Genomic DNA, 25,755 nt, shown 5'->3' on the forward strand with positions numbered 1-25,755 from the left:
CTCTTCTGCTTCATTTCTGCTCCATCCTGTCTCTCAGTGTGGCTCTATCTGAAAGTGTGTGTGTGTGTGTGTGTGTGTGTGTGTGTGACAGTCAGTCAGACCCGAGGACAGAATGACTGATGACTACCACCTTCTTCTGGGGCAGGTGAAGCTCCGAGTACTGATAATGAGGCTAAAGAGGAAGGGCTGCCATTAATTTGACTTCAAGACGCTACCACACACACACACACACACACAAACTGACAGTGTGTGTGTGTGTGTGTGTGTGTGTGTGTGTGTGTGTGTGTGTGTGTTTGTGTGTGTGTGACACTTGCTTTGTGATCAAACTATGTTCAACTCGATTAAAAACATCTGGGCAGCAGAGTTTTGCACATTCAACACTTTTATGAATCAGAACTTAACTTCCACTTACTGATTAAGGACACTTGGACTTTGACTCTGTCCCATGAAATTATTATTTTGAAATCAAGCTCCCTACATTCTGGTGGGATGTGATTGGTGGTTGGATCCACTTGTCGTGTGCTGACTCTAGTTTAAGAAACAATAGTTTGGTGAAGACCAACTCTCCTCCTGTTCGTGTGACGGTGCCATTAAACACCATCAGGCCAGCAGGCCCGTCCACCTGTGATCGATCTGGGACTGCCACTCTTTATTTAGTCTTTGGAGAACAAGGCTCTCCTCCTCCTCTTCCTCTTCCTCCTCCTCTTCCTCCTCCTCAGCGCCCCCAGACTCTCTCTTATCTGCTCTGGACTGTTTGTTTTTCGTTGTGCCGAGAGAGAGAGAGAGGAGCGATCAATGCACTGAGTTATGAAACGACAGGGGTTCTGCTGAAGGCAGTCTCTCAAACACACGGCAGACACTCATTTGCCCCCTGCCCCCCCCTCCACCCCCTCCACCACCACCACCACCACAGATGCACCACATCCATCACCCGTCTCTGTCTATCGGCGCCATAACCACCGTGTGTCTGCTCACTCCAACAAGTCTGACAGCCGCACACCAGCCGCATTAATCCTGTTTGTGAACCGTAAAAGCCTTTAATTATCAGGTAAGTGACTCATCAGGTCACTAATATACTTTTAAAGTTATTAGTCTTCATATTCATATTCATTATTTCTAACATTTGCTTTTTATGGAGCCATTTCACTTGATTATACAGATGTCAATACTTGTGCATAACTACACAATCATACAAAAATGTTGAGTGGAAAACGGCATCTGAAAAAAAATGGCTGTTAAATCGATTAAAATGTAATTAAAGGAATACTTTATCTTACTTCCTGTATCACGAGGTGGAAGATGAAGAATCAATCAATCAATTCCCTGAATGTGTCGGTTGAGGTTGAGTTTCTCATCTGTTCAACACGTGTTGTGCAGATCAACATCTGGATCGCTGCAGTTCACAGGTTTGCATTTCAAAAGTACAAGAATAATACGTCTTCTAACAACTTGCAACCAAATCAGTTCTCATCTGTTCATCCATTATCTGTGCTGTTGATCCTTTAAGGGTCAGAGAAGAGGTCACCGCTAAGACTCGGCCATTAAGATGTAGAAGACTATTGCATTAAGGGACTAGGCTACACGTGTATTTTTACTTTTAGTGCTTAAAGTATATTTAAAAGCAAGTACTGACTTACTTCTTACTTGTACTTTTTAAGAATGTTTGAGTACTTCTTCCACCACTGGTGTTTGGACTGCGGGAGGAAGCCGGAGTAAACAGAGTGGCCTTCAGTTTCGAACCCATGACGTTCTGGGTTCTGTTGTGCAGCAGCTGAACACTGCTCCACTGTGCCGCCCCGCCTTATTATCAAAATGTGAAAATATCTTTTAATGTCGGGCTGATCCTGGATCTGCCCGCTCGTCCAGATCTGCACCAGTGAGGACAGGATTTTTCAAAAATGCTCCTCAGCCTTTTTTATTTGTTTTTTTTGGGGGGGGGGGTTTTACTGACTCTCTAGAATTAATGCATCTTCAAAGTCCTGAGCATGTTTCACAGAGTGCCTCTCACAACACGTTCAATCACTGTACTGTACAAGCGATGACGGATGAATGTCATTCTGGTTTTTCTTTCCTCTGCCAGTAAAACCAGGGCCTCTCTGTCTCCAGGGCATTGGTCTGTAGGGATTCATTTGAACAAATATCAGATTTATAACCGACGAGTCTGTTATTTCTTTACTTACGACTCTAAACTACCAACTCAGTTGTGTGCAGCTGTTTGAAAAGGTTTTCATTCTGCTCTTCACATTGAGTTTTTACTAGAAAAGTACTTTGATGCACAGACGATTTGCAGGAAGTTCATCTATTCTTAGTTAATCCCACTGCACATCCCTTACATTGCATTGACCCAATTAGGTGTCTCTCTGCAAAGCCTCCTGCTGTGTGTGTGTGTGTGTGTGTGTGTGTGTGTGTGTGTGTGTGTGTGTGTGTGTGTGAGTGAGTGTATTTTGGGAAAGAGTCAGGCCAAGGTATTAGTCAAAGTCACAAAGCATTTTGATGCCGTTTCACTTCTGTGATTTGACAAATATACAGATTCAAGTGACAAGGATGTTGGGTCATGATGCAGGAAGGGAAAAAAGAGCAACAGAACCAAGAGTAAAACAAGTGACCCTCAAAGTTATAATCCTTCATGTTTCCATTCTAGGTTTTTATTCTATATTTGAGGCAGGGAACTCTTTTTGCGCAGTAATTCTGTCAGAAACGCGACAGAGGAGAAACTGCTGTACCTTATTATAACCGCGCAGCCACAGGAACTCACAATGAATGAATCGGCCTTTTAGCTTCATGTCGTGAGAAGTAACGACAACACACAACCGACAGCAGAGCTCAGTAATCTACTGCCACAGCCTCAGTGACGGATACATCGTGTTTCCTGTGACTGGGTCCAGAGCTGGAGGAGCCGTGGCTGCTTCACATGCATGCACCTGCAGTGACTTATGTAGTAATATGTAGTAATACTTCATTAAAATATATAAAAAACGACTAGATGTAGTTGTATGAATATCACAGCTATAAAGCAGCAATAAGATATGAATGAGATACAACTTTAAGTCTATATACAAGCACTGGTTCCTGTGTTTTTGCTTTACTGATGATTTAAATCAACATGGACAAAGAAAACCTTCAAGAGAAAGATCATTAAATAAATAAAAATTGTGAAATGCATTGAATGGCTGAATGTTTTGAAAGTCAAATTATGTCTTTTGCTTGTTTTAAACTATTTATGGGCTGGTTTTAATGGTAGAAATGTTAAATTGGAATCTTCCAATTAATGTTTTTTTTAACATTTAAGTTGAAACAAGAGAGGTTCAATTATATCCTGCAGGATTCGTTCAAAATTGGATAATGAATAATGGTTAATTAGGGCCCAGTCTGCCCTAATGGATCAGTATTCCAACTTTCAAACAAACCCTGAAAACACACCATGGATCTACAACATGCGACAAATCTGAAAAATAGATCTGATGCGAGAAAATTACGGGAAAAAAGAAAGTCACATCCCAGAGTGATGACATCTCCGGTTCCTCCCCGAGATAATCAGACGCTACCCGGCTGTAAGAAGCCATTACAGTGTAATGCCTTCGGAAGCCATTCACACCGGAGAGAAAGTGCACTCCAGTGACAACTGTCATTTTTCCATTTTACACAGGCAGATCTGAGGGCAGCTTCTGAAGCCCCGGCCACTCTGAGGAATGTCTGCCATCTCTGCCGTGATGAGAAGTGACTGGAGGATTCTTAGATTTATTAGCGCCCTGTGAGCCGGTGTCATCGGAGATTACGCCCCCTATCCTTCACCGCTCCCACCGGCACGTCACCCGCCGAATTTCAATTTCCCCCGGCGAGAGGATGGGAAGGCTCTGGCTGGCGACCCCTGCTCGTGACCCTGGGGTTTCACGATGGATGGGGGAGGTGGAGGGGGGGGCACAGATACGGGATGCTCATGAATTAGGGATGACTTCAGCGGTGCGTTCAACTTTGGCCGTCCCGCCTGTATCGCCACAGAGGATCTCCCTGATAAATGGGCATCAAGGGGAAGGAAGACGGCTCCTCACTGGTTTGGTATTCAGAGGAGGTCATAGTCGAGTTTAGGCCTCTGGTCCAAACATGCATCAGTGCTGCTGGAGCCTTGGATTCTGGCCACTCAGGACCCATCAGAGCTCCAGTGTGTGTGTACATATAAACAGTGTGTTCTCAAGTTGGCTGGAAAATAAGTTTCCAGGATGTTTTTCCTTCTGGGCTTAAGAATAAACCGAAAGGTAAATCGATATTTAAACATATTTTAAGACCCAACAACAGAGCAAATGCAAATTCACACTTAGTTGAACAGCTGGATATTTGAATGTGGTTCAATGGGATGTTCAGGGTTATATAGTCAAAGTGATTTTATAAGGTGTGCAGAAAGTGAGGTGTGAAGAAAATGCTCAACTCTCAAGTGAAGAGTCTCTGAAGTGATGATTTGCTGATCCTTCTTTTTTTCCGGCTGCAGCTTTAAGCTTCCGTTAAACATATAAAGCTTCTATATACTTGTAGAAAGGAAGAGAAACTTAACGAGCATAAGATTTCTCCCCTTTTGTTTGAATTCATGAAAACAGGAGAATTTTGGCAAAAGAGACAAACTCCTGAAATCTAAACTTCCCGAATATCGATATATTTCAACATTCAATTCTCATCAGCGTTTTAAAAGTAGGAGGCTTCAACCTGATTGGCTCTCATGCATGCATCCCCCCCGCCCCCAAAGTTCGCTGTAAACAGGGACTGACCATCCACTCTGAGATGATGATGTCCACCTTCTCCACAGGGAGGCTGATGTCTTCTATGCGTCCTTTAATCAGAGTGATCTTGTCCTCCAGCTGGTTGGACCTGTGGGAAACACGCAGGAGTCAAACCAGTTTGACAACATGAAGCAACAAATCATTGAGACTTTGCTTTGACTGTGTGTGCACATGGGACATGTTCTGCCCCAGGGGAGAAGATAAGGGGACATGTTAAGAGACAGACACTGGACATTCATAGGTCAGGATGACACACATAGTTTCCCTGCAGCCTTTGTCCACATAAGAGGCATTTCTAGTGTCTCATGAGTTGTGTCTTACGTGTTGTTTGTGTCAGAGAGTTTTAAACTCTGTATTTCATTGGACCTATTTCTTCTCAAATGCACGATGAGAACAAACATTGATGCTGAGCAGTGTCTGAATTCAACCTTCTCCATCACGGCCATAAAGAACCATCAGCATCCAACAAACCAGTGGATCAAAAGTGTGCTTTCCAGTTTACCAGCTGTGGTTGACATTCCAGACATCGTCCTGCTGCATTCTCACGTGCACTCCCTCAGACATCTTCATATAGGGGGACGCCGGCAGGAGAAGACACGGAAAATACGACATTTGCTTTCTCACATACAGCCACTCTGGTAAATCTCAGACAAACATCCAGACCTCAGAGCGACTGAAACGTGTACATCAGCACATTTCTTGCTCCGTGTGTTTCCTGATCTGTGCAGACAGTGTGAAGGAGAGAGGGGGGGGGGGGGGGGGGGGGGGGGGCAGTAACCCTGGGCCCTGCAGGGGGAGTCAGTCCCAGGTAGGAACAGTAAGAGCAGAGCTGCTGTTTAAACGATCCTCCCCTTCAGAGCGGCCGGTCCGGGTATCAATCTCTGTGAATATTCCATTATCATGACAGCTAATGTTACTGAGGACAGAACAATTACTCACCGTGGCCCAGAGTGCATTTCTGCAGCAGCGATCCTTATCGTGAACTGTCTCTACCCTCTCTCTCCCCTGCTGCAGCGCTATGGCTGCTATCACCTTCTACCAGTACCCAACATCCCCCCCCTCCCCCCAGCCCCCCACCTCCCACCACACACACACAAAAGCACACGCACGGTCGCACACACACCCCCCTCACTCACAACCCCTCCACCTCCTCCACCTTTCACGAGAGGGAAACACTGTAATCTCATTATTGGGGTAATTTAGAGGACAATGTCAGGACTCTGGGGAGAGAGTCAGTATCTGTGCGGCTTTGTGTGTGTGTGTGTGTGTGTGTGTGTGTGTGTGTGTGTGTGTGTGTGTGTGTGTGTGTGTGTGTGTGTGTTAAAGGCTCATCATAGGAAACGAGTCTTTGTAAAACATCTCAGTCATTTGATGGTGAATTTAACCCGTTCTCAGTCTATATTTATATTCTTACTAAAGATAATGAAGATATAACTTTTCCATTATCTATTTAGATTTTACTGACTCTCTCTCTTTCTGGTAAATGATAAAAAACAAGGTTAAAAATATAGATAAATTAATTCATAAGAATTAATTTGCATGTTTTTAATTGACTCAATCAGTAAAAATCACCAAAATATAAAGATCCTTTGTTTTTTGTTGAATGTTGATATTTTTTTTAATGTAAATTAAAAACCCATCTATTGAGTCCAGCTCTTATGTAGTAATGATTCAAATCTATTTCCTTTTTTTTATCATTTATCCTATTCTATTATTCTGTTCTTTTTATTATCTTAACTTGCTTTTATTGCTTAAAACATAATTGTTCTTGACCACCCAGGATCACATGTATTTATCTCGACTCTGATTGGCTGGTGGACGATAACAATTCTAAGAAAAAAGTCCAACGACTGTAAACAAACATCCTCAGACTAATAATCTGTCAATCTTCACTTAGTTTCACTATTAAAAGTTAAATTTCACTCGTCCATATGAATTATCGCCTGTATTTTTTTCCACTTTGTTGCAGATAATCCATCAATCGCAGCAGTTTGAAAAAAAAAATGGTATTTGGACATTATCCATTAAGGAAGTGACTGTGAAGGGAGAAAGTCACGTTCAGCGTTTCATTTAAACTTCGGCGACGGAGTGGAGACAGGAGATGGATGGCTCCCTGCCCAACCAGCAGGAGTCGCTTTAATTACAATCCTGATATTAAGATCTGGCTCTCGCACACACACACACACACACACACAGACACACACAGACACACACAAAGAAATACAAGCTTTAAAATCACAACCCAAGACAACATTAGATCTGGACTAGAGAGTCGATTTCCGTTTTATGTGTTTGTCTATATGTGTGTGTGATTGTGAAGGAGGAAGAGGAGGACAAGGAGGAAGAGGAGGAAGAGGAGGTTACAACCAACACTTCTCTTCAGCTCAATCTCCACCGCTGGCGAACCTGCGACGCTGCCTGCATGCCAACACACACTCCAACAGTGAGTCAGTGGGCTGTAAAATTAAAACGTCCCCTTCCTTCAGCAGACCCCGTTGTGTTGCTTCTACCAGACTCTTACATAACGCTCATAATGGCTCCTAACTCAAAAATGCATTACAGGGGGCCGGGGAGGGAGGGAGGACGTGGCTGCAGGTAGACGTGGGCACGGCGGAGATCCTGGTGGAGGTAAATGGACGCCACTGTGGAGAACGGCTGCTGGAAAATCAGAAACACACAGGACCTCTAATGGAATCGACAGCTGTATTAAAAAAGCACCGGGGGGGGGGGGGGGCGTTGGTGAGTGTTTGACGTGGTTAAACAATCTCTGTCCTCAAAAGTGTTTCGGCCGCAGATCAGTTTTAATCTCCTTCACATGCATCACTGTGAAATGACCAAAACAGCTCAACTGATCCCTGTTAAGTTCTATACTGTGAGCAGGAGCTGATGCTGTCTGTCTGGGAAGGGAGTCATGTGATCACAGCAGGAGGGAGACGAGGCGGGGGGGGGGGGTCCGGCTGCAGGTGTAAATTAGGTGCGTTATGGCCGTGCAGCTGACAGCGGCTCTATTGAAGTCAACCAGCTGCAACAAATAAAAGGTGCCTCGAGGTCACACAGACCTCTACTCCCACAATCCTCTGCTGCACACCAAGGTAGGAGGAGACGACCCCCCCGCCCTCCCCCCCACACACACTTCTATGACGTGTGCGGCGGGGGGGGGTCACGTGACGGACAGGTGCAGGAGACGGAGAGAGAAAGTGAATCTGTGGCGTCTCACCTCACGATGTCCATGGCTTGGTAGATGATTTCTGATTGGTCGACTGCAATAACCTTCTTGGCCCCGGCTCTGGCAGCGAACATGGACAGAATGCGGTGCCGCAGCCCACGTCTAGCACCACCTGCAGGACGGGAGGGGGAGGGACAGTTAGGTGAATGTGTCTGTGATTGGACAGTGACAGTGTGCAAGGGGGGGGGGGGGGTGGAACCAATTATGTCTAATAAAACATAAAACACACATTCTGATGAATGAACTGAGATTATAAATAATGTATCATGACACAAAGAAGGAGCTTTGTGGGGGACAATAATTCAGCATTTTCAGAAAGTGAAAAACAGTTAAATTGGATTATTTAAAGAATAACTTAATGTCAGGTGGTGAAGAAAGTTTGTGCTAAAAAGTCAAAGGAAATTGGCTTTTGACTGAAAAGGCCAAGTTATTCAGATTCATGTTGATTCGCAGTTTTTATATTTTCTCATATATATTATATCTAAGAGGAGCTGCATCACTTGCTCTCTAGTAAAGGAAACATATACCCACATATAAGGCACATGAACTCTATCTTTATCACTTTTAAATTCTAGTGCTTTGACATTCGGCTGCGTTCACGCACTGTTTGGAAAGTTGACATATGATGAAGGACCCATCATAACATCATAAACATGAATGTGGAGCAAACTTTCTTTTGAAGGATTGAACTTATACGTCTCACTTTCTTCGGTTTCCTCGAGGTGAAGACGTCCACGTTAGCGCTTCGTGTCTCTGCTGAGCCGAGCCTTCAACAAATCAAAATCTCTGTGGGAAATCTCCTCAGGAAACTTTTCAACTCCTGCCACTAAAGTTTTGAACCACCTCTGTTTCCCGCAGGTCACAGTCGATTTGTCCATATTCGCTCCTGACTGCTGTGAAACGGCCGCTGCACAGCTGCAGTGACTGTACGCCCGTTCACATGCAACGCTCTCTATTTTAAGGCAGCTTTAACTCCCCTGTAAACCCCCCCCGCTGCCTTTATGTGTTCACAGAGGTTTTACCAACACGCTGCTGACAGAACACAACACTCAGCTCCTCCCTCCTTCCTCCTCCCTCCTTCCTCCATCCTCTCGTCCTGCAGAGAAACACGAACACGTCCCGTTGTGTTCTTCGTCTGCCGCGTCCTGTAGGTGACACTTCCCTTCCCGCCCCGACAGGGATAATGTACGTTCCCATCATGCACCCTGCCTCCCCCCACCCCCCCCCCCCCCCCCCCCCCCTCTACAGCCTCATCCCCGCACTAACCAGCAGCCGCCCACATAATGGATGGCCGTGATACAGGCCACTGCTTCCTGCAACTAACGCCAGTGGATAAGAGGAGGGTGGAGGATGGGTGGGGGGGTGGGTGGGAGGGGGTGAGTTGGACAGTGGGGGGTGTTATGGGTTTGCTGGTGTATTGCATGTGTCTGTTATCAGTTCTCTGCAGCCGACGTTCGAGGTGCTAATAAAGTCGCAGAGTGTTTTAAATCAGACACCATCACCGGCCTTATTAATGTGTTTCCTGCAAAATGCACACGGCTATTCAACGTCCCGCCAGCTAACAACCACAGACACACACACACAGACACACACAGACACACACACACAGGTCTGTTTGCATTTGTTTAGCAAGCTCACCTTGTCTCTGAACACATCAGGGTTGCGGTACATGAAGTCCCGGTAGCTCTCCGTGCGCACTTTGTCCTGTGGAGAGGAAATGTTGAAAAAAAAATAAGAACACGTTAAAAAAAAAAAAAATACTCCACACACTGGTGGAATAAAGGCAAAGGGCCATAAATCAGAGCTTTTGCTTATTTTTACAAGTTGTACATGTGTTTATGTTGAGATATGACCCTGAATCCCCCCACCCCCCCCAGGGAACAAGCATGCTATGTGAGTCTTTCATATGCAAAGGCTCAGATAAGTGCAGATCATAACCGACTTTGTGGGGTTCTGTGGACGTTTAAGAGAAAAATTCAATCTGATAAATGCAACTGGAAGAGATTTTTCTCCCAGAGCAGGTCAGGTCAGCGCTCGCTAATTAACCTGCCAATCAAAATCCAGCCCTACGAAGCCCCGGCGCCGCCGCCCCCCCCCCCCCCCCCCCCCCCTCTCCGGTGGAGACGCTACACGGTCGGTTGAGATGACAGGAACAAGCCCGAGTGGGAGACACACTGTGGGATCGAGGAAACGATTCAGTACGTGGGTTCAAACAAATCCGGGCTCAACACATCTCTGGGTTTAGGTCCTTGTAGTGACTGTGGTGTTGAGTGTGATGATGTCAGAATGCAGCGTGGGATCATGGGAGAAGTTGTCTTCACCTCTATTGCCGATGACAGTGTACCTGATGTGACTCGGGGACCAATCATAATCACGGACGAGGAGCTTGTTCAAGTTACTCAGGAGTAAAATCAAATAGGGGAAATAACCTGATTGGCCAACTGGCCTCGGATGAAGAAGATTTTTATAAGTGGGTAAAAAGGCGACAAAAATAAAACATAACAAATTGGTGATTTATGGGGATTTGAACGATTTTGGAAACATTTTGGTTAATGTTAGTACAGTGGAACCCGCACACACTGATCAGCTGTTTATATAGATCAAAAAGGTTGGGACAGAATTTGTTCCTATACAAATAACGTAACTGGTTATAGTGATCAGGGAGTCCGCTGTGTGTGTGTGTGTGTGTGTGTGTGTGTGTGAGAGAGAGAGGTGCATGCAAAAGTTACGCAATAAATTTCTAGTAATCAATCACCTTTGTCCCGGGCCATAAACAATCACTATAAGCAATTTCCACTAGTCAACAAAAACGTATTTTTTAATGAATAATTGTTTCATATTAAATCTTTAAGGACAAAGTGAGAGTCTCTCTCTCTCTCTCTCTCTCTCTCTCTCTCTCTCTCTCTCTCTCTCTCTCTCTCTCTCTCTCTCTCTCTCTCTCTCTCTCTCTCTCTCTCTCTCTCTCTCTCTCTCTCTCTCTCTCTCTCTCTCTCTCTCTCTCTCTCTCTCTCTCTCTCTCTCTCTCTCTCTCTCTCTCGTCCCTGACCCCCTCCTGAGTTCACGCTGGACACTGACGCACACACACGACGCAAAACTTAACAACGCTTAGCACCAATCAGGACGGCCAGGGGGAATATATCTAAGCACTGCGGTAAGTAGACACACACAGAGACACACAAAGACACACACATCTAACACCCGGAGCTTGCTGACACTTTCAGATTTCAGGTCTTAAAGCAGTGTACAAATTCATTTTCCACATCTGGAGTTTTCCTGTGCAGCGTCTCACATGGGGGGGGGGGGGCAGCACTTATTGCTGATGTGTCACTTCTGAGAATAAATGTCCCGTCCTCAATATCAATGTTTGCATAGATGATGATCATTTCCCATTTCACTGCTACATGGGAACCTCTCAGCCAAGACGTACGCTGATGAGCCCACTTTCCTTTTTCTGCAGATCCTGCTGCGTGACTCTCACACCACAGTAAAAAGACCTGCAGGCCTCGTGTGTGTGTGTGTGTGTGTGTGTGTGTGTGTGTGTGTGTGTGTGTTTGCAGAACTCAGACCTTCAGCATCTCCTCGTGGATGCCATAATGGCCGTAGGAGCCGAAGTAGGCCTCGTCCTCGTCCTCTCGCAGCTCGGCCACGGTGCCCAGGTTGCCGGCCCGGCCCGGTGCTGCGTTCAGAACCAGCCCCTGAGCCAGAATCCTGAAAGAACCGGGACCACATCAGAACCGGGACCACATCAGAACGTGTGCACGGAGCAGGGAGCACACACAACCTTCATGCAGGACGTAGCAGTAGATGGAGGAGATGGGAGGCATTCATCTTTCTAACTGCCTTCCAAACCTTCCCCCCTCCCTCCCTCCCCCCCTCACTCTTTCTGTAATTTTCCCTTATTGCCCCCCCCTCCCCCGCCTACACTTTCACCTCTATGCTGCAGTGGAATTTTCCCCTACCCTTCTTTCTTTCTTTTTATTTTTTATCTATCCCCTTCCTCCAAACTTCTTCCACAAGGTATTCAAGCTGGTGTTCCTGCAATACTGGGTTCACTGTGGCCCCCTGCTGGCGCTCGCAGGGTGGTGCATATGGGGGATGAACTCAAAGCAGAAACCTGCTCTCACACGGTGACACAGTGGAAACAACACTGACTTGAGTTTGTGCAGGTCGTCCATGGCGCGGGACAACGCCTCCTCCGACTGACGGGCCCTCTCCTCGGCGGCCCGGGCCCTCTGCAGCAGTGCATCATGGGACCCGGCCCCGGACGACGGGCAGGCTGACACACCGGACCCCTGAATCTCACAGAGCTCCTCAGGATCTGGGAGGAAAGACAGACAGGGACGGACAAGCAGAGACGTAAGGAGGACATTTTTAGGAGGCAAATGCAGTGTAGACAAGCTGCTTTATTTTGAAGAGGCCACTGTACCTGTCTGCAGCAGGGGGTCGTCCTGGAGGACAGGCCGCAGGAAGTCCTCACTCTCCCAGGGCAAGGGGCCGTCCGACAGCCCCGTCAAACTGGATGCATCACATTTCTAGAAACACAGATTTTGTTTTTTAATTAACTATCTTTATGCTTTTATTTTCTGATCTAATATGATGTGAAGGGAGTGATATTAAACTCTTTGACCGTGTCGTTTAATCACATCAGAGACCAGAGAGAAGAAGCTTCTTACTTTTGACCGGATGAAGTTGATCATCTTGATGTATCCGTAGTCGTCTAAACCTGAGGAGCACAAAACAGGGTTTGAGTCTGTCTAATGTAAAAGTGTCGTCTGATTCCCGAGTGAGTCTCAGATCAGTGTCATTGTGTACTTACTGTGTTTTCTTATCACGTCCACCAGGTTGAGGTGATGCTCGGCTGTGCAGTGCTGCAGGGTGGCAGGGACCGAGCTCAGAGACCTGAAGGACAGAGACCCAGGCAGGGAAAGACTCGGTAAAACAACTGAGTCTAAAGCATTGCACTTATATAATGTATATGTAACATTAATAAAATCAAAACTTGAACTTTGAGAATACTACAAGTTTCCAGATGTTTTTATCAAACTGGTTATTTGAGCACATAAGATGAATAACAAAGAAGTTCAGTTATAAAAGTAGTTGAGTGATCACAGACATAATAAGATAAATATTCAGTAATACATTTAAATGTTTTGAAGGAAGATAAATATGCAGTAATAAAATCTGAATACTACACACGCAGGTTTTATATCTATTTTATATCACTGTGGTATTTTTGAAGAATGGAGAAAAGGTCTGAATTGTTTTTTCCCCTCGAGATTAAACTAAAATATTCCCAGGAAAGATTTTGAGTTTTTAAATTGAAACTCAAAGTGAAAAAGAAAACATGTAGTTGTTGTTGTTTTTGTCGGTGAAGTAACAACAGGGTCAAAGCTCCGATGTCTGGAGGAAACTGATGTGAATTAATGAAAGTGTATTTAGCAAATAACAAAACAAGCTTGGAAATCACTTCCTGTGGATTTCTCCAGTTCAGTCTCACCTCAGGAAAGAGAATCACTGCAGCAGGTCTTAAATTACATATTCTGATGATTTATGAAGCCCCCCCCCGCCCCCCGCCCCTCTTTGCCTGCTGCTAAGCACGGGGGTGGAGAAGTTATTCTTTGGGCAGCGGCTCAGGAAACACTGAACGGACTGAGGCAGGAACCGACTCGACTCTGGAAGCTCATCAGGCCAAAAAGTGAGAAACTTCTGATCCACACACAAACCTCACACATGAACTACCTGCAGCACGACAGACCGGAACAGCACTGACAACCTGAGGGCAGGTGGGTGTGTGAACATGTCAGTTCTGATCTCAGGGGGAACTGGTTCAAAGGTCATCAGTCAAGATGTTTGAAAGATGTGACGTCTGAACTATTAGAGGAATTATTAGCAGCTGATTTAACAGTTTAAACCAAAAATCTATTAGTGAGTTATCGGAGAAGATAGTTCAGAGAAAAAAAGTTTCTCTTCAGCCTTAACTACATCTTGCACTTGCCCACATCGATTCTATCACTGTCTTTCTTCGTTAAATTATATTTTAACAAGTTCTTATGTTTCTATAAAATCGTATTATTTGAAATACATTTGAATATGATATTTTATTTTCACCCGTATTGTATGTGAAGCACTTTCAGCTGCGTGTCTTGTAAGAAAGTTGTTTTACCTTTAGAAGTTTCTAATTATTATTATTTAGTGTTGGGATTTGAAATTGGGATTTGCACTTTAGGGCCACGATAGAAGATAAGTCATAAGTTGTTTTTAGTTTGGAGTTCCTTTACTCTTGTTATATCTGTAATGTGACCAAGATAATCTTGACAGGGGCCCATAATTAAAAATGCATTATTATTATTATTATTATTATTATTATTTCGTATATCTGGTTGCTTCTTCTTTCAAAAATCAACTATTATACAGTGTAAAAACTTGTATACAACTGTAGTGAGTTGTGTTATCTGCAGCATCCCCCCCACCTGTCACAGAACAGACAGCTGACCGCCACCGCCTCCTCTTCCTCCTCTTCCTCCTCCAGCCACTGTCCTTCATCCTCCTCCTCTTCGTCAGAGAGCTCCGGCATCTCTTCCTCGCCTGTGGGAATAAAAACCTCTGGAAGTCACGAAGCTGGAAACTCTCTCACCTCAGACTCTGCAGCAGTTTCCTCTGATGAATGACGTCAGAGGCAAAAAGCTGCGAACGCATCGTGCAACGCAACAAACCGCAAAACACGTGTGAAATTCACGCGCACGAGAAACGCGTCGCTGCACAGGAACAGGTTTATGTTTAATATTTACAACACTCACGTGCGTCTGTGGACTCCGCCATGTTGCCTCCGTGGGTTCAGCGCACTTCCTGGTGACGCCGGGTGACGTAGTGATGTGACACGTTGAGTGGGAGTGGCTTCATCAAACAGGCACTTCCTCATACCCACCAGGAGATGTCGCCAGATTATTTGTTTTAATATTTTTTATTTAAATTTAGTATTATTTTGTCTGAGCTGTAACGAAAATGTGTCACTTTATGGAGATTTTATATTTGTTTATAATTTCTACTCTGGAGCTCTGGTCAACCTGGGAAATACAGTCAGAGATTAATAAGAAGAAATAATACAATTTATGTTGTTTATAATTTTTTGTATTTTTTGTAATAATTTCTTGGTAGAACGTTGCATTATTCTGTGATTCAAAGTTCAGTTTTTTTTAAGATAATTAATATCCAGAGAAATTTACATTAACGATAATAATTTGAACAACTGAATAACTTTGTTGATTCTTTTATGTTAATGTTCAGGTATCGCTAATGACTAGTTGCTCATTTCTAGCCATGCTAAAAAATATTTGAAAACCACACAAACAAAAAAAAGAATATAAAACTATATGTAAAATAAAACTAAATAAAATAGAATAAAAATATACACCTACAATATGAATTATAAACAAATATACTATTTATTACTAAGTACAATGAATGAGAATGTAAGTAATAATAACTTTAATGATGTTCTTTTTTTATAATGTTTTAAAAATGTTTTTTTATAAACATGTTTTCATACTTTAACAGAGATCATCTGTTTTAAATTAATTTAACCTCAGACATGACGTCACCAGCCAACACAGGTGTTTTATTTTCCATTTACCATTTACTAAAGACTATCCTTTGATTACAGAATTATATTTTCTTTCCATTTTTGCAGCAAATAAAAAAAAAATTAATTATTATTTTGCTCAGTTTCTTGAGAACCTGATAAGAGGAAGAAACCATGCACAACGTGTTTAGCCGCATGTAGCCACAAGGGGGCGCTGCTAGAACAAACTAATTATTTGAATATTATTTCTCAAGCACAAGTAATGAGAAACTGCAAAACACAGTAATGGGACAATTAAATTTGAGTAGACGAATACATTCATTCATGTCTTTATTTATACATGAGGTTTACTGAGTTTTCTCCTCATTTAAACCGATGTTAAGTAGGAAATCAGTCTCAAATAATCACATTTAACAGAAATAAAAGGCAAAATAAAATAAATGTAATAAAAACAGAACATTTAAGACTTTTAAATAAAGGGTTAAAAGAAAAGCTTTCTAAATTCCAAGATGATTAAGGAATCCTACTTTCATATAAATTGTTGTTTATCGTCAAGCAAATAAAACTTCCTATTTACCAGTTATGTCATTTAGCTTCACAAACAAGGAGACACAATTCAATACAAGCAAAGTTTATTCAAAACTTGTTCCATTACTGCTCTCACAGAAACTCAGTGGATGGCATGTGTGTGGTAATATTATCTTTAATGAAGTGTTGCAAAGATATTGTTTATATACAGCACATATAATATCTATACTAATTATATATACTGAAGCTTTTATGAAAACATTTCCCTGATGTTAGTGTACACTGGTGTTGAAGAAACACAATGGTTATGTTAAGGCAGTGATTCAAGCTGTCGTCCCACAGCGCGAATGGAGGACATCAAAAAGCCTGACAACAGTTCCCTGATGAAAACATTACAATATTAATAAAGATAAAAGAAACCCATATACAATTCATCACGATGAAATAATTTACTACCTCCACAGGTTGTTCCCTCCATAAAGAATCTAGCAGATAAACAGATAAACACCCGGGAGCATTCGCAGGAACATCTTTTGGTTTTTTTCTGAGAGCGGCAGAACTCAGAGATGAAACAATTAAAAAAATTAAATAACTAAAGAAAATCCTGATGGTGTTTTCTGAAGAGACGTCGTCTGCTGCAATGATCTGAGAAGAGAAAGAAACATTAATAGATGGAAAGAATTTAAAATAATACATGAAAGTACTTTAATATTTATAAAAACAGTTCTTTTCCTGTTTGTGTGAGAGGTTTGTGTGATGCGCTGCCTCACTAGTGTCTTGTGTTGAATGTAAACAGCTTAACAAAGACCCAGTCATGAGACGTGGTGTCTTCCAGTCGTCTCCTGTCGGGACACTTGAGCAGGTGATCACTGTCAGTAGGTTAGAATGGTTCTCACCTCTGTGGTTTCCCTGCTCCGCTCTCATTTCCCAGCACTCTTCCCCAGTTCCCCGATGGCTTTGTTCTCCAGGATCTCCGTCTTCTGCTCGGCTTGACGCAGAGTGTTCGACACCATCGCCTTCGCCACCGCCTGGATCGGGATGGACATGGGCGTGGAGACCACGGCAGAGACGGCACCGAAGAACTTCCTGGCCAGCCACTCGCCCGGCCGACTCTCCTGCCGGTCGACCAACAAAACCCTGATGCAGGACGACAACACACACACACACGAGGTATTGATGATTCTGGAGATTCGTAGCGGGGGTCGTTTAATCGTAAACAAACACGTTCATAGAGCAGATGTTGTGTTGGAACAGGGCGACCTGAGGAGAGGAGGACGATCAAGTACAATCAACACTTTGTATGAAGTGAGAGGGAGCGATCACATGTTTCCTATGGTCAGCACCACGGTGAAAAAGATGAAATAAAATAAAATGTCATAGCGCACTATTATGGTCCATCCGTGATTTTAAACAGAAGTCACAAGTGGCCTGTTGACTTGTCAAAACAAACCAGGTGACAGTCTCTGAGAGATTTATGAGCCTAAACCCCGGATATCATCTTCATCTCAAAACTCCTCTGTGCGTTGAAACCACTCATACGCCTCCTGTCGCTGGATGAGATCATGTTCATATGAATCAGAATCAGAAAGTAGTTATTGCCAAGTAGGTTTATACCTATGAGGAATTTGCTCTGGTTATTGGTGCACACAATGAGCATAGAAACATAAAAACATACAAACACAATAAATACAACACACATAAGAAAAGCTATAAAAAGAAACAATGTATATTTACTCACTATTTACTTCTTATTTACTTCCTTTTTCTAATATTTATACAAAGTAACATTTATTTAGACATAAACATATCTAAATAAAATATATATAATAGATAAAAGATATAAAAAGTGAAGTAAAAGGTGAAATGCAAGATAGTGAACAGTGTCAGATTGCAATATGCAATGTAATGCAGTGCATTATAAATTTAATTGAATCTGGTGCAGGACACACAGAGCAGTGAGCGACCAGGTGCCTTGCTCAGGGGCACTAGACAGGGCAGGGAGAATCCTCTTGGACTTTTGGACTGATCAATCCAGCTTCGTCTTTTAGTTTTTTCTCGGTGGAGATGAACCAGAGACTTTTTCTGCCCATAGATCAAGTTTCTGCCACTAGTCCACCGCCTCATATGCTATACAAATTAAAACGGGATGGATATATTTGCGCAAATATTTGGTTTCGCCCTGTGGGAAAAAGTCTGCTTACACAACACCTCTGTTGTGTATATAATGATGAAAGTGTGAGTCTGTGTTATGTCAATGCGATCACTCACCCTGGTCTGTAAATGGAACATCTCTCAAATCCCAGCGCCTCGATATCGGCTTCCACTTGGCCCTGAAAGAAGAATCCATGATTCACGTCGATCTCTGTTCAACTCAGAAAACTGAAGCCGATTCTCAAAAGACTCAGTTTGTGTTCAGCGCCGCGGAGAGAAGGGAAATGAAATACCTTGACTTTGAGGTAGAGGAAGCTGCTGGTTTTATCGGCCCCTCTGGACGACTCCAGGTGGAACTGGGAGCAGCCGCCCGCCTTGGCCAGCTCGGCTGATTTCAGAACGTAGTCGTGATCAACGCGGATGAATCCATCCTGAGGGAAAAGAGATAGAAAATCATATTTGGTCAGCTTTTTGAAAACAGCACAAATTAAGATTATGATAAGACAAGTAAACAATTAGAAGAAAGTCGAAATTAAATCATTGTTTGAATGAGAAATGTGTCATAATTATGGCCGGACAGTAATTCAGATGTATTATTTACTTTATTTCCAAATATTTTAATTAAACGATCATATTGTAATATCTTGTTTTGCTTTTACAGAAGTTGGACAAACATAAATTCAACGTGTTTCCCTCAGGATTTACAAAAGCAATGATATAACATCAGACTCAAAATAATACTGTGAGTATTGTGTGCACAGAGGAGGTTGTCATTTTGTCCATTTGTCTGTTAGTTTGTTAAACTGTAAAATTACACAAACACAACTGAACGGATTTCCCTAAAACTCGGTGCAGATCGGCAAAGAAAGAACCAATTAAATAATAACTAATTAATCCTTTTTTCATTTATTTCCCCGGGAACAAATCCTGGCTCTTGATAAATCAGCCACATTCATGTTGTGTGTGCGCTGCAGGTTGATTGTATTAAAAAGGGAGTCGCCCGCTTTGCCTTGGAAGTGCGTACACGCTTTACAAAGTATACAAACACTGAGATATTACTATATTTATCTACAAATACAAGATAGACAGCCAAACACTGCTACTTTTGTTTTGATGGATTGAGAATAAAGTTTGCCAACTCATTGCGAGGCACATTTGTTCTTTTTATGAAACAATTGTGAGTGAGTCGTGTCAGAAGGAGATTACAGCCTGACCAGCGGAGTTCAGAGGGTGAAAGCAATATTAATATTTGAAGGATCAGTATTTTTTTAATTAATTTTACATAAACACACAAGATACATAAAGTTTGTTTCTGAAGGACTCGGACCGGAGCAGGATATTTTACATTCTCATGAACAAACTTAATAATTGTCTTGTTGTATTCAAGATTACTTCAAAGTATTCTGTCCAGCAAATTCTTATTACTTCATATACACGAATACTCTGATATACTTGATCGTACATATATTTCTGTTGGTGCTTTTCTGGAAATATTAGTTACTTGGAAATTGCCGTTATCATTGCTACGGATGGAATTGCTGAGTCATTCCTATTGACGAAGTGGAAAAGTCCAACTGGCGGATATTCCAGGGCGTAAAAACTGTTTACAATACACAACTGGTTTCTTTTATCACACACGGGTCAAATGTTTCTCCACACAACACAAGCGGTGACACTGTTTGTTTCAGGTGCAGTCAACACTTTATGAATGCAGACGTGTTGCAGAAGCATCTCAGTCAACGTGTTCCACCTCTTTTTCTCTCCACCTGGATTCAAGTCAACCAAAGCCTGCTCAGACACGACTGGTCAAACCAGATAAGCAACCAGTCGGCTTCCCAGTACAAAGTCTTCTCCCTCGCCCCAAAGATTATTATTATCTGTTTATAGAGGTTGAGTAAGTGTGTAACTCACAGCTCCTGATTTGGCCCGGGTGGTTCCCAGACAGCAGTAGCCCACATCGTGGCCCTGGAAGGCCGCGGCATAGTCCTCAAGCTTCTCAAAGTCCACCACCTCTTGCACCTGGAGGCAAAGAAGCACAAATGTCAACACCACCGGATGAGGGGAGTGTCCGATTCCAAAGAGAAGCGGTCAGCTGACCAGAGGAGAAGCCGACCGACCAGGTTCTCGTAGGCTTCGCCCTCGAAGCTGAGCTGCCTGCGGCCGATGAGCGTGATCCTGGAGAAGACGTTTCTCTCCAGAAGCTCTCGAAGCAGCAAACCGCCCGTTTCCCCGGAGGCACCGAGGAGGAAGCAGCTTCTGTTCTGCTGCCGGAAGTTCTCCTCCAGGGTCTTCATGTCCTCGGCCATACTGTGCACCACAACAAACACAACTCCACTGTTAGCACTGTACGTTATATACCAAGATCCAACAGTCGTTTCAATCAGAGCTGTGAAATATGATCTGTAAACATTAACTTACAGGGTGGAAGACAACAATCAAGTGCAATAACCACACAAACACCAACAAATATAAATATATAAATATGTCTATAAATGTTAAGGTGACGACCATAATATTTTATAATTTATACTTAATAGTTAATACCTTTTTAATTCAGTTCATTTGTTTTTTGCCATGGATTTTTTGAAGCGACCATACATTTATTAATCAAGGTTTTCTTAATATATTTAATGTTTTGTTGTATTTACATTTACCTGTATAGTATTTTTTATATTTTTTATAAAAAAAATTTAAAAAAAACAAACCCATTAAAAAAATATTGTATGTAGATGTTTGCAGTTTGAGACGAATTCATTAGACGATGCAGACAAATAAGGAAATCAGACTTAATTGGGTTTTAAATTTCGGATTTGTTTGTCAATAAGAGAGGAAGTTTTAAATTGACGGATTTCTTAAGGGAGTCTGGTTTGACGCAGCCGCAGGCAGCTGACGGCTCCTCGGTTAAATCCCCTCCTCTCTGCCGTTGATCTGCAGGTCTGAGATCAGCCATAACTCCCATCATATATAAACCAGTAGCTTTGTTTAATCCCCATTCACGTTACACGCATAAACCCACGTTACAAGCTGCCGCCCCCCCCCCCCCCCCCTCTGCTTTCTTTACCTGGAGAACTGAACCGGATCCGGGTCTTGGAAGAAATACCCGAGAACCGCCGCGAGGACGAGCACAGAGACGGGCACGAGGACCAGACTGGAGACCAGATGTTCCGCCACACGCATCGCTCACAGGGAAACAGCTGGATCACTTCCTGGTTGCCCCACGTGTCTTCCTGACTCTTCTACACAAGGAGGAGGAAACGGAAGTCAGCGCGGTTGGTCACGCGAGGTGCCACAAACACAACAGTGTCACAAAGTGTGTTTGTTGGTTCATTTTGTGTGATTGTTGTGTGATGCTCATTCGGAGGTGAACCCTGAAACTGTAGAAGAAGGAGGAAGAGACGCTTCCTCTTCCTCTTCCTCACTTCCGGGTAACTGATACCTATCTGTGGACTGCGCATGCGCATTTTGAATGAGACCCTCACTATATCTCGTCTTCTTACTTACTTAAAACATTTACCCATAAAACTTCACCCACATTTTTACCTAAAAGATGAATAATGTGATCTTAATTGATTTATATATATATTTAGATTCTACAACTGCAGCTATTTACTACATATATTATGACTTATTCCTTTTTATCTTTCTTTTATTGCAGCCAGATTTCATCTAGTTTCCTAAAGGTCCAGTGTGTGAGATTTAGGTGAAAGGGATCTATCTGCAGAAATATATAAATATATAAAATAATCCTACTGATGTTTTCACTATAGTGTGTTAGATCTAAATTGTACAAACTGTTGTTTTGTTTACAGTAGCATGGGCTCTTTATATATAAATACTCTATATTTAAACCTTAATATGTTATGAATTGGCTTTTAGAATTCACCACTTTTTATTTTAGTTCAAACGTTTTTTGCTCTGGATTTTTTTGATTCCCTTTCTAACCTTTTGTAGATAAGTGCTATACAAGTAAATTTGTTATTATTACTTTTGATAAAGTACTTTTGAACTCCAGCCTTTTGACTGCTACCATGTTGCACTCTGTAAACATTTTTGAGTACTTAATATGTTACATACTTATATATGTTCTGTCTACTTATATGTTCACATCATGGATTCAGAGAGAAACAGCTTCTCCATGTCCTGTACATAGAAGAATCAACAATAAACTTGACTTTTAGATATCAACTATCATTGATTAGTTGATTGATTTGCTCTAAATTCATAAATTAAGAACTAATTTAAATTTAGAACCTCAAACCTGACTTGTTAAAAAGTATGAAACCCAAAGTTCTTATCAGTTTTATCAATAACAATATAACAAAAGTTAAATATACATCTGGAGATCTAGAGGGGACGACAACAGATTTGTCTCAAATCTACGTCTGATCCCCTGACGGTCCCATATTCATTCCATCGTCTGTGAATTTGGAAGAAATATTGTCAGTATATTTTTATATTAAAACATTATTGTCAATAGTAAAACAAGAGAAACTGTTAATCTTGCAGTAGTCTGTTAATTGTTTGTAGAGCTGCATATCAACATATTTGTTTTGCATCATGTCGGCGGTGAGGAGTGAAACACGTTATTCATGTACCTCAGATTTATGAAACTGTTTTTCTCTCTTTGCTCATAAAAAGGTTCACGTTTAAACCAAGCCTCCACTCGGGGCCAAAATCAATCTTTAAACTTAAAGGAAATAATAATGTGACATTTTTGCAATAAATATAAATATGAGGATATGAAATGATTATCTTGATTACATTTTTAGCCATGGCAACAATACTTTTGATCAAAATTATGTATATTAGCTTAAAGAAACCTATCGGAGTTCTTTTAATATTAAATAGTATAGTTCTTGAATACAACCTGCACGAGAAATGTCCGTCTCCATCTTCAGCTGAAGCCTCGCTCTGATTCTCTCCCTCATATTCACCATCTTAACCCTCTCCCTTTATTTTCTATATCTCAGAGGTGACGCCTTTCACAAGAGGACTCGATATTTTCTTGTAAGGAAATTCTCCAATAAGTAGCTTCAGTCTTTTTCTGGTGTATTTACACCACAAATAACAAAATGCTGGAGGCAGCGTCGGCCCGATAATCTTCTTGAATATTTTTCCCCAAGAGTATGAAACCCAAAGTTCTTATTAATGTCTTTTTCTAAACCATCATTTCAAGCTGCATTAACAGTCACGCTATTCATAAAACATTTTATTCAAATACACTCATTCATTAGTGTTCATTTATTAAAATCTACAAAATGGGAGCTTTCTAACCTTATCAAAAATATCAGCGTGTCACATTCACTGTATCTGTCTCAGTTCACGTGTACCACTTTAAGTTCTTTACACATATCAACACGCAGTCAAACTCTGTGTATGAATTAATAAAAGGTTACACCACAATAAGTCTACAGTTGTAAATGTTAAGGTGCCCTGCAGCTGTTTTCTACACGACACACGATGATCACATCAAACAGTCCATTAGAAGAAATTGAGTGTTAATAATAACCCTGATAAATCAAAGCACTAAAAAGACTCTCAGGGACTCATGATCGATTTTTTCTTCAACCTGGCAACACCATTTCAGATCCATCAAGTGTGTTACAGGAAATATTTACCTGTTTGTAATGTGGAGATCTTGTTATTGTACAAAATGTGTTGTGACAATACGGAAAAACATAACAAGATAAAATGTGATACTGATCAGTTGCTGTTTTTCTGGTGTAGCAGGAATATGCTTCTTCAATAACATTTTAATATACGTTTATCACAGAGGTCTTCAACAGGGGGTCCGCGACCCCTAGGGGGTCCGCGGCGGTACTGCAGGGGGGTCGCAAAATGTTTGGTTGATTAGACAATTTTGTATTTTTGATTTATTTTCCAACCAATTGTTTTCCCACAAATTTAAATGTATTTAAATACACAATAACATGCATCGAACATATTGAGAGGTTGATTTGACTCTCTGCCTGACAACCTCCATCCGTCCAAGGTTAGATAAGTTGTTTGAAACCCATCAGGGTCCAATATCTCACTGATGTGGGAGTATGTGTGCCATCCACAGATGGCTTCAGGATTCACTGTCTCTTCTACATGCATGTGTAAAATAAAAAAATGAATCTGTGAATTACTTTAATAGCTCAGTGTTGTATGCAAGAGGTATGTTTATAAATGGCAGTGGCATGGCCACCCTGCACCTTGCACGTGTTTAAATTAAAAACATGAATATATGAACCCGTGTAATATTTGAATAGCTTAGTATTGAATGCACAATAACAGGGTAGCTATGTTTATATATGGCACTAGGCCCAGTTTAATATAAAACACAATTTTATTAAATATATATAGTAGGGGGTCCCTGCTCCATCTCTCCACCAGTTTGGGGGTCCCCGGCCTGAAACACGTTGAAGACCTCTGGTTTATCACATCATGTAATTCCTCACTAGTGTCAAGTGATTATAATTATAATTGTGACGTGTAACTCATGTTGTAAGTTGTGAGTTTTATACCCACCGTCATTATCTCATAATCCATAATGCCATTTATCTGTCACACCTGGATTGAATGATCAATATTGAAGCTCAGCAATATACAGTATTTATCATTTACAAGCCTTTGAAATGTATTCCAGATTAGAAAGACAGAGCTACATGACATTTCCCCCCAACTCTCTTTATCGCCTTAAAACACATAGATAAACCTGCCTGAGTCAAAGGTTACAAAAAACTTTCCTTGTAGTGCTGGGAATGACTGTGGGAATAAACTAAAGTCTTTCCTAACATCTAACCCACTTAGTGTATGTTTTATAAACTGTAAGGTTATTAATGCCTGGCCGTGTGTTCGATCCCACTAGTTTAAAATACTAATTGAGCTGTAGACTACCTGCTGCTCAGCCAGTGTGGTAACAAGCCGTGCTCTCAATAACACACACACAAAATAGCTAGCCTGTTAGATAAGCACTATACTTTCAAGTATGTGCGTGTGATAGATGTTTGAAATCAGAAATAAAGAGGCTGAGAAGCCGATGAATAGAATATCGTGCTAAAATGGCAAAGTGAAAAAGAGCTCGCACAGAAAACAGGGTGTTACAGTCTTGACGGGTAAAGAAAGGTTCTTCACATAACATTCTTACAACCATGGAAAGTATTTGCACATCGGGCAAACCAACAACAATGAAAAGCTTTTAAAGTTGTTCGTGAAAAACACATAGGATCTCTTCTTTCCAAGTAAGTTTAAAAGTCGTGCCAGCACTCGTGTGCAGTATGGTCAGGAGGATCCAGCCCCGGACCTGCAGAGTGCGAGCAGACCCGGATCCAGCCCTTCAGGGGTTTTCATTAGCCAGACCCTGCACACAAAGACAGCAAGTCCAGTCACATGCAATGAATTCATCAACACCCCATGTTTTTAACACCCCTGCCACTTCCAACACAAGGCATCGACCCAATCTAATAGAATATGACGGAGCCACGGATGATCCTTTAAAGATGTCAGCAGTAAAAGAC

At 42.1% G+C, this 25,755-nt stretch overlaps 2 protein-coding genes across 2 annotated transcripts in view; both read right to left on the reverse strand.

The window, feature by feature from the left end:
- The window catches only part of prmt3 (protein arginine methyltransferase 3), a 46,802-nt gene extending 31,947 nt beyond the window's left edge, over window positions 1–14,855 (reverse strand). Inside the window, 11 exon segments of the mRNA XM_053425985.1 lie at window positions 4,758–4,857; window positions 7,987–8,080; window positions 8,083–8,107; window positions 9,634–9,699; window positions 11,562–11,703; window positions 12,148–12,313; window positions 12,422–12,527; window positions 12,669–12,718; window positions 12,812–12,894; window positions 14,466–14,580; window positions 14,793–14,855. Coding sequence (XP_053281960.1) covers window positions 4,758–4,857; window positions 7,987–8,080; window positions 8,083–8,107; window positions 9,634–9,699; window positions 11,562–11,703; window positions 12,148–12,313; window positions 12,422–12,527; window positions 12,669–12,718; window positions 12,812–12,894; window positions 14,466–14,580; window positions 14,793–14,814 — 969 coding nt within the window. The 5' untranslated portion in view covers window positions 14,815–14,855.
- Window positions 14,856–15,891: 1,036 nt separating this feature from the next.
- htatip2 (HIV-1 Tat interactive protein 2) lies at window positions 15,892–21,686 on the reverse strand. Its single transcript, XM_053426385.1, has 7 exons — window positions 21,315–21,686; window positions 20,371–20,560; window positions 20,165–20,272; window positions 18,547–18,684; window positions 18,371–18,432; window positions 16,999–17,239; window positions 15,892–16,747 (listed from the first exon to the last, which is right to left on the reverse strand). The coding sequence occupies exons 1-6, from the start codon at window positions 21,428–21,430 to the stop codon at window positions 17,023–17,025; spliced, it is 831 nt and encodes a 276-aa protein (XP_053282360.1). The 5' UTR covers window positions 21,431–21,686; the 3' UTR covers window positions 15,892–16,747; window positions 16,999–17,022.
- Window positions 21,687–25,755: the final 4,069 nt, after the last annotated feature.

The sequence above is a fragment of the Pleuronectes platessa genome, chromosome 1 (genome assembly GCF_947347685.1).
Source record: "Pleuronectes platessa chromosome 1, fPlePla1.1, whole genome shotgun sequence".
NCBI lineage: Eukaryota > Metazoa > Chordata > Actinopteri > Pleuronectiformes > Pleuronectidae > Pleuronectes > Pleuronectes platessa.

Excerpts from the sequence above, each read along its gene's own strand:
- htatip2 (XM_053426385.1), bottom strand. The coding sequence starts at position 21,430 with ATGCGTGTGGCGGAACATCTGGTCTCCAGTCTGGTCCTCGTGCCCGTC. Across the intron at positions 20,561-21,314 it reads GATCCGGTTCAGTTCTCCAG|TATGGCCGAGGACATGAAGA; the intron begins GTAAAGAAAGCA and ends TGTGGTGCACAG. Across the intron at positions 18,433-18,546 it reads TCCTCTACCTCAAAGTCAAG|GGCCAAGTGGAAGCCGATAT; the intron begins GTATTTCATTTC and ends TTCTTCTTTCAG.